General features: G+C 37.8%; 1 protein-coding gene across 1 annotated transcript; it reads right to left on the bottom strand.

The window, feature by feature from the left end:
* Positions 1-5,162: 5,162 nt before the first annotated feature.
* On the bottom strand, positions 5,163-13,522 carry LOC145895695 (laccase-like). Its single transcript, XM_082984485.1, has 14 exons — positions 13,414-13,522; positions 12,895-13,079; positions 11,937-12,038; positions 11,454-11,585; positions 10,650-10,849; positions 10,429-10,569; positions 9,915-10,119; positions 9,371-9,624; positions 9,140-9,236; positions 8,921-9,032; positions 8,552-8,703; positions 8,157-8,262; positions 7,637-7,766; positions 5,163-5,499 (listed from the first exon to the last, which is right to left on the bottom strand). The coding sequence occupies exons 1-14, from the start codon at positions 13,520-13,522 to the stop codon at positions 5,163-5,165; spliced, it is 2,262 nt and encodes a 753-aa protein (XP_082840611.1).
* Positions 13,523-16,290: the final 2,768 nt, after the last annotated feature.

The raw sequence follows: 16,290 nt of genomic DNA, 5'->3' as shown, positions 1-16,290 counted from the left end.
TTCAAATTGTCACCAAGGTATTTCAGTGCACATTAAGCTGAAGATTTTATAGCACAACAATGAAACAGTCTAGTTTTAATTAACTCACTATAAAATTTACATATTTTTTCAACATTCCAATGTTTACTGCAAAAGTTTTACACATTATCTTTTCTCTGACAAAAATTTAAGCCCCAACTTAAAGGCAATCATACACAAAGTTATATGTTATTTATTTTGTAAAATTAGTATTAATATAAATAATACAGCTCCTTTTATCAAGAGGGCAAACATAGTGAAGGTTTGCATCCAAAGATTTGCACAGACAGGGCCAAAGATAGTGTCTTTAACTTGTGATGGTCCATCATGTCATCTGGCAATGCTCACTGAATTAGGCTTGCCTAGATCCAACATCAATTACCCCATGATTTACTCACCCATGCAATTAAAAAACATGTGTTTTCTTGATGAAGCAAAAGTGCGATTTCCAAGGATTTTTCACCACCTATTTGATGTCCTAAACTCCCGCAATCCTTCAGCAAAAGGATGTAAGTCTATTCTGCGTGTAGGCAACAAAAATGCATGGGACCAGTTTCTCAATGAATGTTACAATTACATTAGTGGTTTACGAACAACTAATAGGTTACCATTGAGCAGATCAAACAGAAAGATAAGATTTTTCTTGTCTGCATAAAAAGCATCAAAGGTGTATTTACTGATTTTGTTGAAAAAAATGACGCACCTTTCAAGTACTTGCTAACGTCTAAATCCAGTCAGGCCCATTTGGAGTTGTTCTTCAGTGCGATACGCTCCGCAGGATGGTGCAACAACAATCCAACTGTACAACAGTTTACTGCAGCATACAAACGACTCCTATTAAGAAGGAGTGTTAGAGGTAACAATGGTAACTGCACAAAGCAGGACTCCACAGATATCTTACATTTCATGAGTAACACAGGTCTCGTTAAACAAAAAGAAGTGACAATTTCAGAAGCGGCTACTTGCAGAAAGTACGATTTAAAGGAGAGGCAGCCAGCTGCAATAAATCATTACTATAGCGGCATCCCAAAAGTATCAAACTTGTCAGAATTTAAAAAGGCTGCAATATCTTACATTGGTGGCTATGTTTAAAAGATGGTTAATAAAATTACAAAATGTCTAATCTGCAGCAAATCAGTTGGATCTACAAAACTACCAAGTAAAAGCAACTTCCCAGCAATCAAGGACAGAGGAGGACGGTTTAAACCCACTCTTTAGCGCTATTAAAGTGTGCCGTGAAACAGAAAAGCATTTTTAAATCCAAAGGTTGCTAATTTCAACCAATGGAAAACTATTACCATAGACACTGCTGTGTTGGATGGTTTAGTTTGTGCTGTAGTTTTTCAAGAATTGAACAATCATGTTTTTGACTGCTGAGTTTTTGATAAAAAAGGTATCAGAATGCTACAGCAAATACCATGTCATCCGAAGTAGCATCTGGTAAATTAAGTAAACTTATCTGTGTTAAGTTACCCATTATTATATCCGTATGTATGTCTGAAAATTGTATAAACTCAATATATAAAGAATATATTTGAACTCACTGAAGAGAACCAAAAACAGTAGTTTAGTCAAAGCTGTAAGATGCAAATTGTAGAACACATCATTTTCTCAGAAAAAAACAACTATTATTGTTGCTATTCTTTTGCAACATAACTAATCCACAACCAAGTAAAATTCAAAAATAAGGCGATTACGTATAATTTTTTTTTTGGCAGTGTGTATCTGTCAGGGCTTACAAACTTTAACTTATTTGTTTTAACTCCTGTTCTCTATACTTTGGCAGTAATCCGGTTGTTCAACAGGAATTGGATTAATCCAAAATGGTTTCCAAAGTTTATTTTCCTGTAAACTGATGTGATTTTAATTACTATTAATATGGTTTATTTTTCACACATATTATCATCATATTAAACAACCACATTAGGCCTGTTTACATGATCGGGAAATTCGTCGGGACTCCAGACAGAAAGTGGCGTAGTTTAAGTCGAGGTACCGGGACTTTTGAAAGTCCTGGCGCGAAACCAACACGAGACTTTAGAAAAATATTTTTTTGCAAAAAAAAAAATATATAATAGGCCGGACACCATACCTGTTGCTATGGACTTATTTACATTTTTAAACTTGTCTATTGGATTAAATTGAAATCACAAATCACTTTATTCCAAGTGGAGGTTGAGATAAGCATTGGAAAAAATTTCGAGAGTTTTATTGCTGTGTTTGTTGGTGATAACCATTTTGTGTCGCTGTGCCAAAAAAAGAGCTTTGGTGTTGCGCTATTTAGCAAGAAAAAAAATCAAGAAGCATATGGATAAAGCCAAGGTATATTTAATTTACTATTGGGGTAATTTTTAGGTAAAACGTGAATATTTATTAAAAGATCGAACGAATGGTGGAAAAAAATGTTAGTGATATTTACTGACGACAAGTGGATCGAACACTTTCGTGTCACTCGGAGCAACGTTCCGATATCTAGTATAGCTGCTCGGAGACGATTTGGAACCAGGTTCTTGTTTTATCATTAAGATCTTCTGGCATAACTAATACAGGTCCAAACAATTTTTTATCCTATGGCAGTGCGTCCAGCCCTTTCAGTAGAGAAACAGGTGGCTGTTGCACTCTTTAAATTGGCATCCAATGCGTAGTACCGCATTGTTGGGGAAATGTTTGCGATCCATAAAGCCTCTGTGCACAATTGTTTGTATAGGTACCTACAGCACTGTAAGATTCGTCCCAAGTGACCAATTTTTGCAACGCCATGTGCAAAAAGACAAACGGCTTCATTATTCTGCCCAACGAAGAAGAGGCAAAAACAATTGCTAGTAGATTTGAGGCCAGATACCACTTTCCTTGGGTGTTAGGAGCAATCGATGGGTGTCACATTCCCATAACTGCACCACAAAACGGTTACCGCAATCGGAAGGGTTGGCCGTCAATTGTTCTGCAAGCTGTGGTCGACCAGAATTTCATGTAATAACTTTAAATTAACTTCAGTCGGTACGTTGCGTTACGGATATATATTTAAGTTTCAGAAACATCAACGTGGGAATGCCAGGTTGTGCTCACGATGCTGCTGTTTTACGGGAGTCCGGAATTTACAAGCAGTCTGGTTCTTTGCCACAGGTACAATGTCCTTTTTGGTTATATGTATGTTAACCTATGTTTTTCATAAAGTGTTACAAGATGTACGACGGAGTGCCTATTCCGCTCGTTATTCTTGGAGACCCGGCATATCCTCTCATGGACTGGCTGTTAACACCTTACAGCAGATCTGCCCTTCCACCTGCTCAAGAATCATTTAATTGTTACTTGAGTAGTGCCCGCATTGTTGTAGAAAATCCATTTGGGAAACTTCAGGCACGGTGGAGAATATGCGCCAAAAAAATTGAAGTCGACCACTGATTGCCTTTGTGTTTGTTTTTTTAATTTGAGTGCATTACCACAGATTTGCCCCGAAGATCATAACTACGTGTTGCATCAAAGAAAGCAGTTTGCTGTAGGGAAGACACGACATAGTTGGTCCTACAACCACAAGAAATGCGTGGCTGCTAACTTCCTGCTCCGCAAAAGCTTTACATAAGTTATACAAGCGTGATGACCTGCACTTTGATCTCAAGGAAGGGCCTCAGGATAAATGCAGCTTAGCGCAGCAGGACAGATCGGACTTAGTTGTCCGAGGGAAAAGGCTAGATTTGAAAAAAATAAATTAATGACAAAAATTCGCAAATGTGGTGGTTCAATGTATTTTGAGGAGTAATAATCTTTTGACTCGAGCTTCAACAAAAAACAATATACAAGTAAATTAAATAAAAAGTATACATATTTAGATGTAAATACAACAAAGAAATATAGTGAAACAAGTTAAAAAATGATTTATGAAAATAATAAGCTAACAAACGACTTTCCTCAACATTGTTTCGGTAATTAACTACACCTTCTATTCTTGGCCGTCCATTGTGAAAATTTTGTTGCTAGCCAACGATGCCAAGGTGGAAACATTCATGCACAAGATTCTTGAAACCTTTCATGACAACTAAAGGTATGCTGGCTATACATGTTTTAGACTGGATAATGTCAGAATCATCACTTTCAAATGAAATTGTAGAAACAGAAAAGGAATACCAGCTACCACAGTGCCACATCAACAGCTGTACTGATGAGACCTGTCGAAACAGTGCGTGTATACACCCTGTCTGCGGCTCTGATTGATTATTATGGCTCTTTTGCGCATAGAAAAGGAATGTTTTGTTTAAAGCTGCTACGAAATCATTCATGTCACCAGGTAATTTGTCCTGTTATGTGAATTCATCGAGTTCATCAACCACAACATTTCTTTGGCCTGACATGGCTTTTTTTGTGGCTCTAGGTATGTTGGTGGTGAATGGAATTAAACTTTTAGTTTTACAATAAATAATATAAACAAACTTAGCACCAACTTCCAAAAGCTCAACAGGGAGCTCAATTTACACCAGTGGTTGCCAAAGTGGGCGCCAGCGCAATCAATCATTTGCAATCATACGGGGGGGCGCTTGGTGACATGGCAAATTTTCTCTTATAGCGGAAGTCTGTGTTTTCCAAACGTCACCCATCGCAACAAATAAATTCCTTGTGTCTTTTTTTGTCTGTTTTGTTAGGCGTTGGTAAATGACTAAGGTGCTTGGTGGGGCGGTACAGAAAAAAAATTTGAGAAACACTGATTTACACAAACACAACTTTTTGACGTTACTGGACGTGTCTCGCAAACGCTAACTAACTCAAAATAAGCGAAAATTTAATACATTTCCACGTTTCACACGCATTACCCGAGCAATAACACACGAAAAACTGTCCACAAGTCTCACACGACCGCAGAAACCAGTTGAAACACATCCGCCTCCAGTTTTAAAACAAGCGCGACCGGTGTCCAGGCCTGTGATAGAAGGCGCTATGTTTACCCACCAACAAAGAGCCTACACGCCAGAAAAATCATGATCCAGTAAAACTAATTACTTGGCGTTACTCTGCTTAAATTTAAAATGTGATCAAAATTACTTGTAGTTAGCCTCCCTTTTCTTATAATTTCTCATAAGATGCCAGACAGGACGCTAATTTCTAGTTTTTTAAGTAAACAGTGGACCTTATGTAGAGCGAAACTCTGACAGATATCATATTTTCAGCTGTGTGAACAGGCAGCTTCTTTGTTGGTTGTGGATTTGGAGAAAGCAACCATGCCCGTAAATTGCCCATACTACTTCAGCAGTTGACTGGAGCCACAGTTTGCTCTCAGAAGTTGAAGGCGTCGAGTGCATCTCTTCAACAAACTTTGCCATAGTTGGAGCTTTGGGTTTTTTCCACTTATTCCACATCAGTGTTGCTAAGGTTGTGAATTGCATATATATTGAGCATAGCAGCATGACTGCATATAAACTGTCGTCTTGGGCATTCACAATCTGTACACAATATTGCCTTATCAGAGGTGTTGCCCTGGAAAGTATAGCAGTCCTAAATTATGATTAGTTGGTTACTTGAGTAAAAAGTCCAGTATTATACGCTGTTATTTTTTCAAAGTAATACCGTATTTTACGGACCATAAGGCGCAATGTAAATCCTTTTTTTTCCTGATAAATTGATCGTGCGCCTTATAAGCCGGTGCGCCTAATGTATGGATCAAGTAGTTTTTATTGCCTACCGGTACACTCAAAACCAGTACCGATACTATTATTATATAAATAAACCACCTTCTTACACAATAAACTACGGTAAAAGCAACTAGCAACTGTGATATTCATACTATTGTGACTTGCTTACATTTATTACGTAACAAGTTTTTGTTTAATGAGCTTTATACGGTAACCCATACTCCTTAAAATACGTTGCGTTCTATAGCCCGGTGCGCCTTATGTATGAACAAAAAACTAATCAAAGCAATTTATTGACAGTGCGTCTTATGGTCCGTAAAATACGGTAATGTGACAAGATTGCTAGGCACCCTGAAGTAATAACTTTAGTAGTCTATTGTCAGAAAGTGCTGTAATTTATAAATAATAGTAAGAAAAATAGCAATCAAATTTTACTTTTTATGTGTATTTGCACTTTCAAACCACTTTGTCGATTCTTCTAACCTGCAATATATCAAAAACGCAATAAGTTCGTGCAGCGTTTATACAGTTCAACAGGCGGGAATTTCTGCAAAGGCGTTGCGGTTTCTACACACACAAGCGTAAAATTAGCGACCAAAACAAAGAAATTAAATACACAAATTCTTAAATTTGCTTTAAATTGTCCGTATTTAAATAGAACATAAACTAGTTTCATTCAGCAGTGCACAACTAACTAAGGCAAAACTCCGACAAAAATACTGACAGGCACCAGGGTTCTACAGGGACAACGCTTTGTGTGACGTCAAACTGCCAAATAATCACCCAATATATCTTTAAACGGCATTAAAAAGTAGTGATGTGACAGTTATCGTTTTATCAGAACAGATCAAAGTAATAATACTGTTACGCCGCACATGAGGACAGGGCTTGAAATCTGCCAGTATTCGTGACAGGAAGTTTATTTTTGTTCAGAGTCGAAATACGCGAGTCCTTCAAACGCGGTTTTCTGCAACGAAAACTGAAGCATAACACAATGTACAACGCCACGCAAACTAACAAAACAAAACTTACCGAACTGTGACGCAGGCAAGCCTTTAATGTGCTTAACATAAGCAAACAGTCCAATGGGCATTAATTTTCAATAATTTACTGCCTCCTAATAAACGATACATGCAGCACAGCTGGACACAAGAACTAAACTAAAACCATTCCATCAGACCAAGACAATAACACGCATTATTACGCAAATAAGGACTGTGCTCCCAGCACCCGTATCAGTAATGGCGGCGAAAATCTACAAATCTAAATTATACTGGATCTATACTTTGCTACCCTGGTAGGCTGTCGATCGATAACCGTATCAGGAGTTTCTGTGTACAGGCTGCAAATATCAATCAAAACAAACAGCTTTGTGTGTATTTGTCAGATACAAAACATCAACAAAGAGTTACGATTTTGTAGTCGTAATTACAAAAATGCATTCTGACTATAGTCTGGACTAGTTTAACGAATATTCAACGTTTATAACATCAAAAGTTAAGTAGGCTTTCAAAAATATTGTGCGGTTGTGGACACAACGCGGCATACGTAACTTCGTCCCGCGGCACTTTAGTTAATTTTGCATTATGAATTACCAGATTCACTTCGTATGTAGCCTTTTGCTTTTATTAGTGAAATGAATCAATGGCCGGAGGTTGTGCATACTTTGTTCCGTAATGTGGCATTTACAATTGAACATATACACTGAAAATGATAAGGTAGGCCTACATTTTAAGGACCCGCTTAAAATCTTTGCAGCACAAAAAAATAAGGTCATACTGATGATTGATCTAAACATCGCTATGTCACAAATATATGTTGATACCAAGAACGATTATAGGTCAATGTCCACTTTACGAAGTCCAAATCGCCCAAATAACGAGAAGACATAAAAGGACGAAACTAAAAGAAAAAGGACAAAATGTGCTAACAATAAAAAATATCTATGCAACATATTTGAATTTATACATCGCGTTGCCAACGTCCAACCATGTAATTACCTGTAATCCGGCCTTGTAGATGCAGAACTGCTGTTGCAACGCGATGGGGCGTTGAAAGGATAAGGATCGCATTTATGGCAAGCACCTGGGTAAGCACCATCAGCTGCCACAGCTGCCGTAAGGTCTTCTCCTGCATGAATTACTTTTTAAGTCAATCTTGCACAGTCTGTGTGTATTGATTTTTTGTTGTAGTTTGTGAGAAGTGTTTACATTGTACTAAAACTCTCCACGACGCACTTGTACTCAGCAACTGGTTTCTGCAATATCATCCCACCCAGCAACAAATAGGCAGGTTGTTTCTGTAGTGATTACTGTTGTACTCCAGATGAGATAATTCTAATGCATTTATGGGGGCCTACGTTATTTCATTATATTGTTTGTTTATGTCGTATCGTTAGTTACACGAAGCAAAATGATTCAATTTGACTTGTTGGTTTACAATAGTTTCGATGCCCTACTGTCGATGTCTAAATCCGTCCATAGTAAAACACTTATATTGACAAGAGTGTGAGTAAGTTACCTGAATTAACAACGTCCACAGTGATAGCCATGCCTTCATCAGCGTGTGCTAGCATATGACAATGGACCAAAACTATTCCAGTAAGTTCATTTGGCAAAAACCTAATCTGCAAAATGAATTTCAATGTTGAGCACATATAACTGGGCAATGAGGCCAATCTAGATAAAAATCCAGTAGACCTCAAGTAATTTTGCTGATGGTTTAACATTTCTTGGATAATAGGCTTCAAAAAAACATTTGCTTTCGAAATAGATATTGCCTCCCATATTTTAACATGAGAAGGCTGTATTTAAAAAAAAAAAATTTTCTTGTTTGAACAATACATAAAGGACAAGACACGAAGTTAACCGCATTTACCAAAGCAAGAATATAAATTTATATGCCCGGCTACTTACTGTTAAATTTGAAAGAGGTGGGACCCACACAGTATCCATAAAATCACCCGAAACTGGATAAGAGAGAGATCCATTTCCTCCTCGAAGCCAACGTTTGTAATGATCAGAGTAGATTAAAGGCCCAGAAAAAGGTGGAATCTCTGCAGACGCTTCTGAATGAGGTAAATAAACAAAATGTTAAACTTGTGTGTGTTTCAATTTTTCAGACAGCAAACTCGGCAGAAAGTCTTTTAATGCCGTCTTTAGTTTTACGTTTTCAAAGAAATACTGTATAGAAAGAAACACACAACATTTCATTGCTTTCAGGAGATTACGAACTTCTATACACTGCCTTGGTTTGAATGAAAGCTCATGAAATTTGAGGCTTACTGTTGTATCCTGGGTGTTGATAGAAACAAGTTTCGCTGTTTTGGTCATAAAGTTTCCAATCCAAGCCTTTGAAAACCCCTATTGGCCCGGTGTATGGTTGAAAATGAATGATCTGAAAATGCGTAATCTCGACGTGTGTTGGCACATACGTAAATGTTTGAATTTAAAGCAACGAGTAACGGTTAATTGGAAGGCAAAACTAAGGTGGAATGCAGTTACCTGAAAGTGATTAACGTGCATATGCATCGCATGACTGAGTATGGGCGAGGTGTTGATAAAATGCCATTCCTGTAGTTTATTTACCTCCATTTTGTATCTTTGAAAAAGTGTTTGAGTTTTAGTGAATTTGTACGTGATAAATTAGATTTATGATCTCTACATATTCCTATACACTGTAAGAAAGCATAACGACACAGACCTACTCCCTCTAAAATATAAATTCAAAACTACCTGAAGTTATGTTTGTACTGGAAAACTTCCCTATTCAAGGTGAAACGTGGACCGAGTTGAACAACAAAACGACCGTGAACATCTTCTTGGGGTACATCTCGAAAATCTTTTAGATAGGATGGCCTCTGTGGCAAAGTCGTGTTAATCTCTGTAGTTGTAACATCACCGTTGACAAGAATTGTGAATAAATCTCCTTTCCATCTGTCTTCATCACCGACTGATAGCCCATCTTCAACTGCCGGGTTTGATCTTACCTATGAAGTATTGATTGATCGGATCTACACTGATTCAATTAAAATTATTTAAGGTGCCAGATCATTTTTTAAAAATATATTAGACATTTGTATCATCTTCTTTGGTAGTTTAACGTCTTTACGTGTAGGACCTGACAACGTCCTTACAAACCATATATGTAACTACTTATGTTTTTCGCTATAAGCTGTCTTGCGTCGATTTTTTATTTTATATTTTAATTACGTTTTCTTGACTATATTATTTAAACATATCTAACCTTTGGAAAAATATTAAAGATGATTTAACTTACCGTGTAGTTTCCTGGTTGATTGCAAACCACCAGCCAATCTATCCTGGTGGCTGGCATAAAAAAGGATTTACCGAGTCTTGGTCTTCTCGCTTCGTTCAAGTATATTCCATCCAAGGCGATTTCATAAACTTCACACGCGTTTCCCCCACCGGAAGTGTCGACAATTTCAAGTTCTATAGTGGAAGCTCCTCCAGCGTTGACCATTCTGAACACCAAATGCTATTCTTATCATGTACTGTGTTACCTCGAGATATTATTTTATATTTAAGCAACCAAAATTTATGATTCATACCAAACCGTTATAAAAGTTCTTTCTAATTTAAAAAAAGAATATTTTGTGTGTGTTGTAAAAGTTCGACAAACAGGGATTCGTAGGTAGATTGTATTTTTTTGTTTAAAAAAATTTGATTATAATTTCAATACAGCAGACGTATTTGAAATAGAGTGAAATATGTACAAACTAGCTGATAGCATGTGGTACGTTAAGAAGAATATACTTTTCCCGACTTATCACCTGAAACGTTTAATTTGTCCCGTTTGTATTTCCAGTACTGGCTGAAGTTTCCCATTGGTTGTAAAGTAGTTTATACCGTTGCTTTTATTCCTCGCCCATTCTTCGAAGGTTCCGCCACTTGAAACTTGGTACTGCCGTAAACTTTAAGTAAACACGTATCTATTAAATTGGTAGTATAGATATGTTTTTTTTTGGTTGATCACATTTAACAATCAACTCACTTCTGTACTTGATCCCCGATCTTCTTCTGCTCCGGAATGAAACCAGAGAACCGCGTATCGTCCGACAGCAGAAGAATGGGTTGAAATAAAAGTTGGATGTCGTTTTCGCAGTTGAACGGGCAAGACACTGACCTCAGCAGTTCGCTCAACGACGATTCGTTATCTTCGACAATTATAATTCCAGCCAAACCGCTGAGGACCTGCAAAGTTTAAAATATGTATGTGGCTTGCAATACACATAATTCTAGTGTGACAGGCCTTGCACTATCCTATAGTTATATATTTAAGCAGTGTAAATCAACTCATCTCTACAGAGCAAATGTATTTATATTTGTAAAAGAGAAAGTGTGAACCGAAATTTCAATGATATAAACAAGTAAATGTTTTCTTCATTAACAGGAATTGTTCTTCTAGAACTTAAGTTTCGAAAGTGTTTATTGAAACCAACGTTTCATCCACCCTCCAGTGAGATTTTCTCAGGGTTATGACGCAACGATAATGCATGAAGTGCATGAACGCGCATCTTCACGTGACTAGGTGAGTAACGGAGCGTAACAATTACAACAAATTGTTGTTAACCGTTGGAAAGGAATGACTATGTTTTTGTCCTCTCATTGTTGTACTTTTCTGGGACATTTACTAAAGGAGATATTTAATAATACACAATTTCACTAAAAGTCATATGCCGAACGGGACTAAGCTTTCTTTTAATAAACTCGAATAACACTGGAGAATGTGACCATGAAAAGCTGTTTTTTGAAACTGTTTTCATGGAAGACAAACAACTATTTTCTATTTCCGAACCTGGAGCAGGGACGATCCGTGTACGTGAGGGTGATACCAAAATGTTCCAGGTGATTGTTCAGCATGTATGTGGTACGTGTAGGTGAACTGCTCTCCAGGGTAGACACGCACGAACGGGTCGTCACTGGGTGTCTGTTACGTAAGTTCGTGATGTAACGATTACACGTTTACATATGTAATGGAATCATAGCCTTTCCACATAAATGTTCGCCTTTTGTGGTTCGGTGAACGGTATAATGCCACGCAATCAGGCCTGCGGAACACGAATAAAGTGTACTTCATCTCATTGTATGTTTTCCACAAGTTTCTTGCGCGTATATATGATAAATAAATATATCAGTAGGCCTACATCTTACAATATATTTTTATTTTGCAACCCTATTTGTTTCAGCAAAAATAGTAACTTGAACAGTAACATAGGTATTTCACAAAGTTGGGGAAAACACATTTTAAAATTATTAACTATACACAACACAAACATACCTTGCTGCTAACATGCAAGCCGTGGACGTGCAAATTTGTTGTGTTCGGAAACCTTGGTACGTTCGGTTTGAACTCCGGGTTTGGGTAAGTCAACTTGTTGATCTGTAACATAATTTAACGAGTTCCAACGCCCATTCGATGACGTTCATTCACAAAATTACATTTGTTTGACGAGAAAAAAGGTAGCGAACCCCAGTATATAATTCCCAATACGCCATTCTGCCACTTCGACTCGTACACAACGTTTGGATTTGGTGCAGATTTGCGTGAGTTGTGTTTAATTTGGAAATGAAAACCAAAGCTAAAGTGGTGCTGTCAATCAAAATTATCATACAGATATTTCGACAAACCTATGTATTTTAGAATTACTAAATTCCATCAACGCCTTTAAGTTTCACGTTTCACGAGTTTCGAAAAGTATTTTTTTCGGCAAAAAGCAAAAAAACACGGTTTAGATACATACATAAGACTCGCAACTTGCATTTGCAAAACGACCCGTGTAATTTGTTTGCGTGCTGCTGGACTGTTAAAAAACTATTTAATCATTGTTTTAAATAAGGCGAAGCGATGTAACTATAGAGCAGTGATTCTCAAAAATTTTACACTCTTACGTCGACCACTTAGTAAAATATCTTCAATTCTGATTACATAAAATTTACCTGTAGCTCAAATGACGAACCAAGTTGTAAATGAGCAAATAGATGTGATGTAATGGGCAGGAAAGATTGGGCAGGAAAAAAAGAAATAGGCAGAAAAGGTTGTAAACCATCAAAATGCACGAAAAATAACTAACAGCGAGTATCAGAAAAATCACACCTTTGCGAAACCCTTGTGCTGGTTTGCGAACGCTATAGCGGGGAGCAGCTAAACTAGATTGGTCTTCAGAGGCGGTAATATCTGTGAATTGTCTGACCGCTTAACGGAAACGGCGGAGTCACACTCATAGACTTCTACTTACCAAGGTAACTTGGACTCTGTCTCCTCTTTTCACATTCCACGTTGGTGCGGCAACGGACCCGTTGTACATTCGTCTTCTTAACGTGAGCCACCCTGCAGTATAGTCACCGACATCCACCACCAGTGTTATATTGAGTACGCCGTCGGACGATCGTAATTGTCGCGGTTCGGTCATTGTTCCTCCACCTTCGGCTTTTACGATATATGTAAACTATGTAACGTGCAAGAGAAATTTGGGAAACACATCTGAGTAATGAAGATTTTAACATTTCGTACCCAACTAATTTTTCAACAAGAAACAAAAAACTGTAAAATGTGTAAGACACGACCGAAAGAATGTAAACAATATGAAGTGCCCTTAAAATATTGGAACAAAATTAAAGAACGAAATATATTCGTTTAAGGGAGTAACAAGTGCGAAAATATTTCACATAAATATCTCTTTACATCTCCTACTCTGGCAACATGCAAAATAATTGCCGACAAGTTGGTCGAGAATTAAAAAATTTCACGCACTTACCTTCCAAGCCACACGGATGAGTAAAATTGCAGGACTGCTGACCATTACCGTATGACGTCATGAACAAGCGGGCTGTCACAGCGAAAAACACGAGATAGTTTATAGCCATATCTAAGTTCAATTCCCTGAAGAAAATTTAGATCAGTTACGTTTGTGTGAAATGTGTACGACTCCCCATGTAGACATGGTTGTGCAATGCAAAACTGCAGTCATGCAGTTAAAAGCGTATTACACCAGACACATCGCGAAGGCATGGCCTTATTTTTAAATTCGTGAATGACAAACGTTAGTAAAATACGTGATTTCCTACTATCCACCTTGTCGTGGACGCAGCGAAGGAAAGCTTGTCTCGCTAGTTTGACAAATTAATTTGTATTTCAAAGAAAAATTGCGTGTTTGATATCCTTGCGTTTAGTGGAACCGGGGTCAATCATAAAATACAGAACAGTAACCAAAAGCATTTTCTGCTTTGCATTAGCCAAAAGAAAGCTAAAACGAACAACAGTTTTTGTGAACAAAAATTATTAAAATTCTATCAACTATCAATTACTACGATGACAGGAAACATCAATAAAAGTTCTGAATTGTATCCGAAGCACTTTTAAAATTGTTTGTGTAATAAACGTATTGGACTTTACTCTTTAGTTTGCAGTGAGCATTAATTTCATTCATTTACGTCTTACGTAACATGTCATGTAACGGGCTCCCACATAAAATCGCGAAAGTGTGCAGCTGGTTTCTGGCGAAGGCGCGTCGTAGGTGAGCGGAATCCGCCCGGTTTGTTAAAGGTGGAAATCCTGTGTCAACGTCGTTCCAGTTCCTTGGCTTTCGTTGGCGAGTACCCCGAAATCAATTCTCCGCATGCTTCCGAATCTGCAAAAGTGTCCAGACATTCTTTGATAAAAATAGATCGAATCGTCAGTGGAAATCGGAGCAAATGGAAATGTTTGAAGCGGGATTTGTGGTACTTTGTGAACTTCAGTGCTCACTCTTCCAAGATGTGGAATTCGTTATACGCCGAAAGCTTGTTTTTCTGTGATTGAGCAAGGGGCATCTTATCTCTGGTGACATAATGCTAGCACTTACAATTCGTCTGCAGAAGAAAGTTCTGAGCTGTCACCTTTGAAAGAGAATGTGTTTTGTGCCTTGTGCCTTGTGTCAAAAAAGAAACGGCGTTACTGAATGTTTTGCGTTCGAGCAAACCAGGTTGCGAACTGCCCTTCTAAGACCATCTGTGCTGTGTGTGACAAGTTGTACCATCACACGCTTCTACACAGAACGGAAAGGAAGGAACCTGAAGTGACGTAATGATGGTAGGCCTCTTGTTCATCAGCAGCTTTGACTCAACGTTTGACGGAGAGGTAAACGATGTTTTTGTATACTTCGTCCCCTGTGAGAGTGCGGTGTCAAAACCATAAGATGAGGACATATGCGTTCATTAATCCCCGGTCTAACTGCAACGTTTTATAGCAAGAAGCTAGCAGATGCTTTAAGCCAGTACTTTTCAACCTGTGAGACCATATGCACTAGAGCGGATATGAAACTATGTTGTGCGGATAGGCAACATGGTGCGGATGACAATCCGATAAATAGTCTTTCTTGTTTACGACTTTTTCATATCTAGTCACCTCACCTAAACACTCAAAAAATTGTCCAGCACAATAGTAGTATTACATTTACAGTGTAAGCCGCAATTCAGAATTTTATTTGCGCTTTTCACAATTATTTTGATACGCGTGAAAGCCGATATTTGTGTGTAAGCGGTGTTGTTTCATGCAACCAAATTGAACATAAACCTGGTGAACTGCAAGAACTCGTGTTGTTCAAGATAATAACAATAATCTCTGCAACGTTCCAATGCTCAAATACCATGTTTCGTGACCGGACAGGAGTATGCATATTGTGGCAAATACGAAAAGCTGTCTTGCTGTGTACTAGACCTAAAAAACTCAAAAGAGTCCCCTGGCACAAACAATTAAGACGAAGCTTAACGCAGTTGCACCCATTACAGATTCCATCATAATTGTTCCCAGTTATTTAAAGCAACAGATTGGATTTTGTCAATTCGGCAGCTTCAAGGAATAGGCTACCAGCAGTAAACAGAAACATATATGTTATATAATCATTTTTTTTACTTAGGAGTTCTGTTATGACACTTAGATCCATGCACATATCAAGTTCCTGTGAACCATGATAAAGCACCTGTGAAGTTTCAGTGATGACTTCAGGTGTCTGCATGAGCTTAAATTTTCTACTGGCCTGGCAACCTAATTCATAGCATAATACACAGAATATTTTCGAAATGTATAAATGTTAACAAGTGAAGCATGTGGTGGTTCTTTGCAAAAAAAGGATTCTAAACCCTTCCTTGAAATACAACTTGGTTTCTTTCAAGCCAGTAGCTATACATGGCAATCAATATCCGCAACTTCGGTAAGAAATTTGCAACAAACTAATTAGTAAAACATGTCAAAACTATGCCCTTTCTAACTTTATCAGCTGCCTGCTGCATTGTATGTCTACCACATTCAGTTTTATTGCATTTTTGCAAATGGCTAATAACATGTTTTGCCTCTCTGCAGAGCCATAATTTTTCATAAAATGTTGCTACGCAGACCAGTATTACATAACGCCATTCCCAGAGCCAATTTGCATCACCACCTGCACACTTCAGCATAACCAAAATCGTTGAAGCCTATAGTATATTATACACGGAATTGGCCATGTAAAGGTAGTAAAGAACAAGCATATCGACAATTTTGCGCGCATCGTCACAAAATTTTGTTGAGTTCGTCACCGGTTCTCGAAAGTTTGGAATCGTTATTCAGGTCATTTGTATAATGATTGGATATATTTATGTGACAAATCACCGTATAA

Source organism: Ascidia mentula, chromosome 3, assembly GCF_947561715.1.
Source record: "Ascidia mentula chromosome 3, kaAscMent1.1, whole genome shotgun sequence".
Taxonomy (NCBI): domain Eukaryota; kingdom Metazoa; phylum Chordata; class Ascidiacea; order Phlebobranchia; family Ascidiidae; genus Ascidia; species Ascidia mentula.
This window is presented reverse-complemented; position numbering and strand designations above follow the sequence as displayed.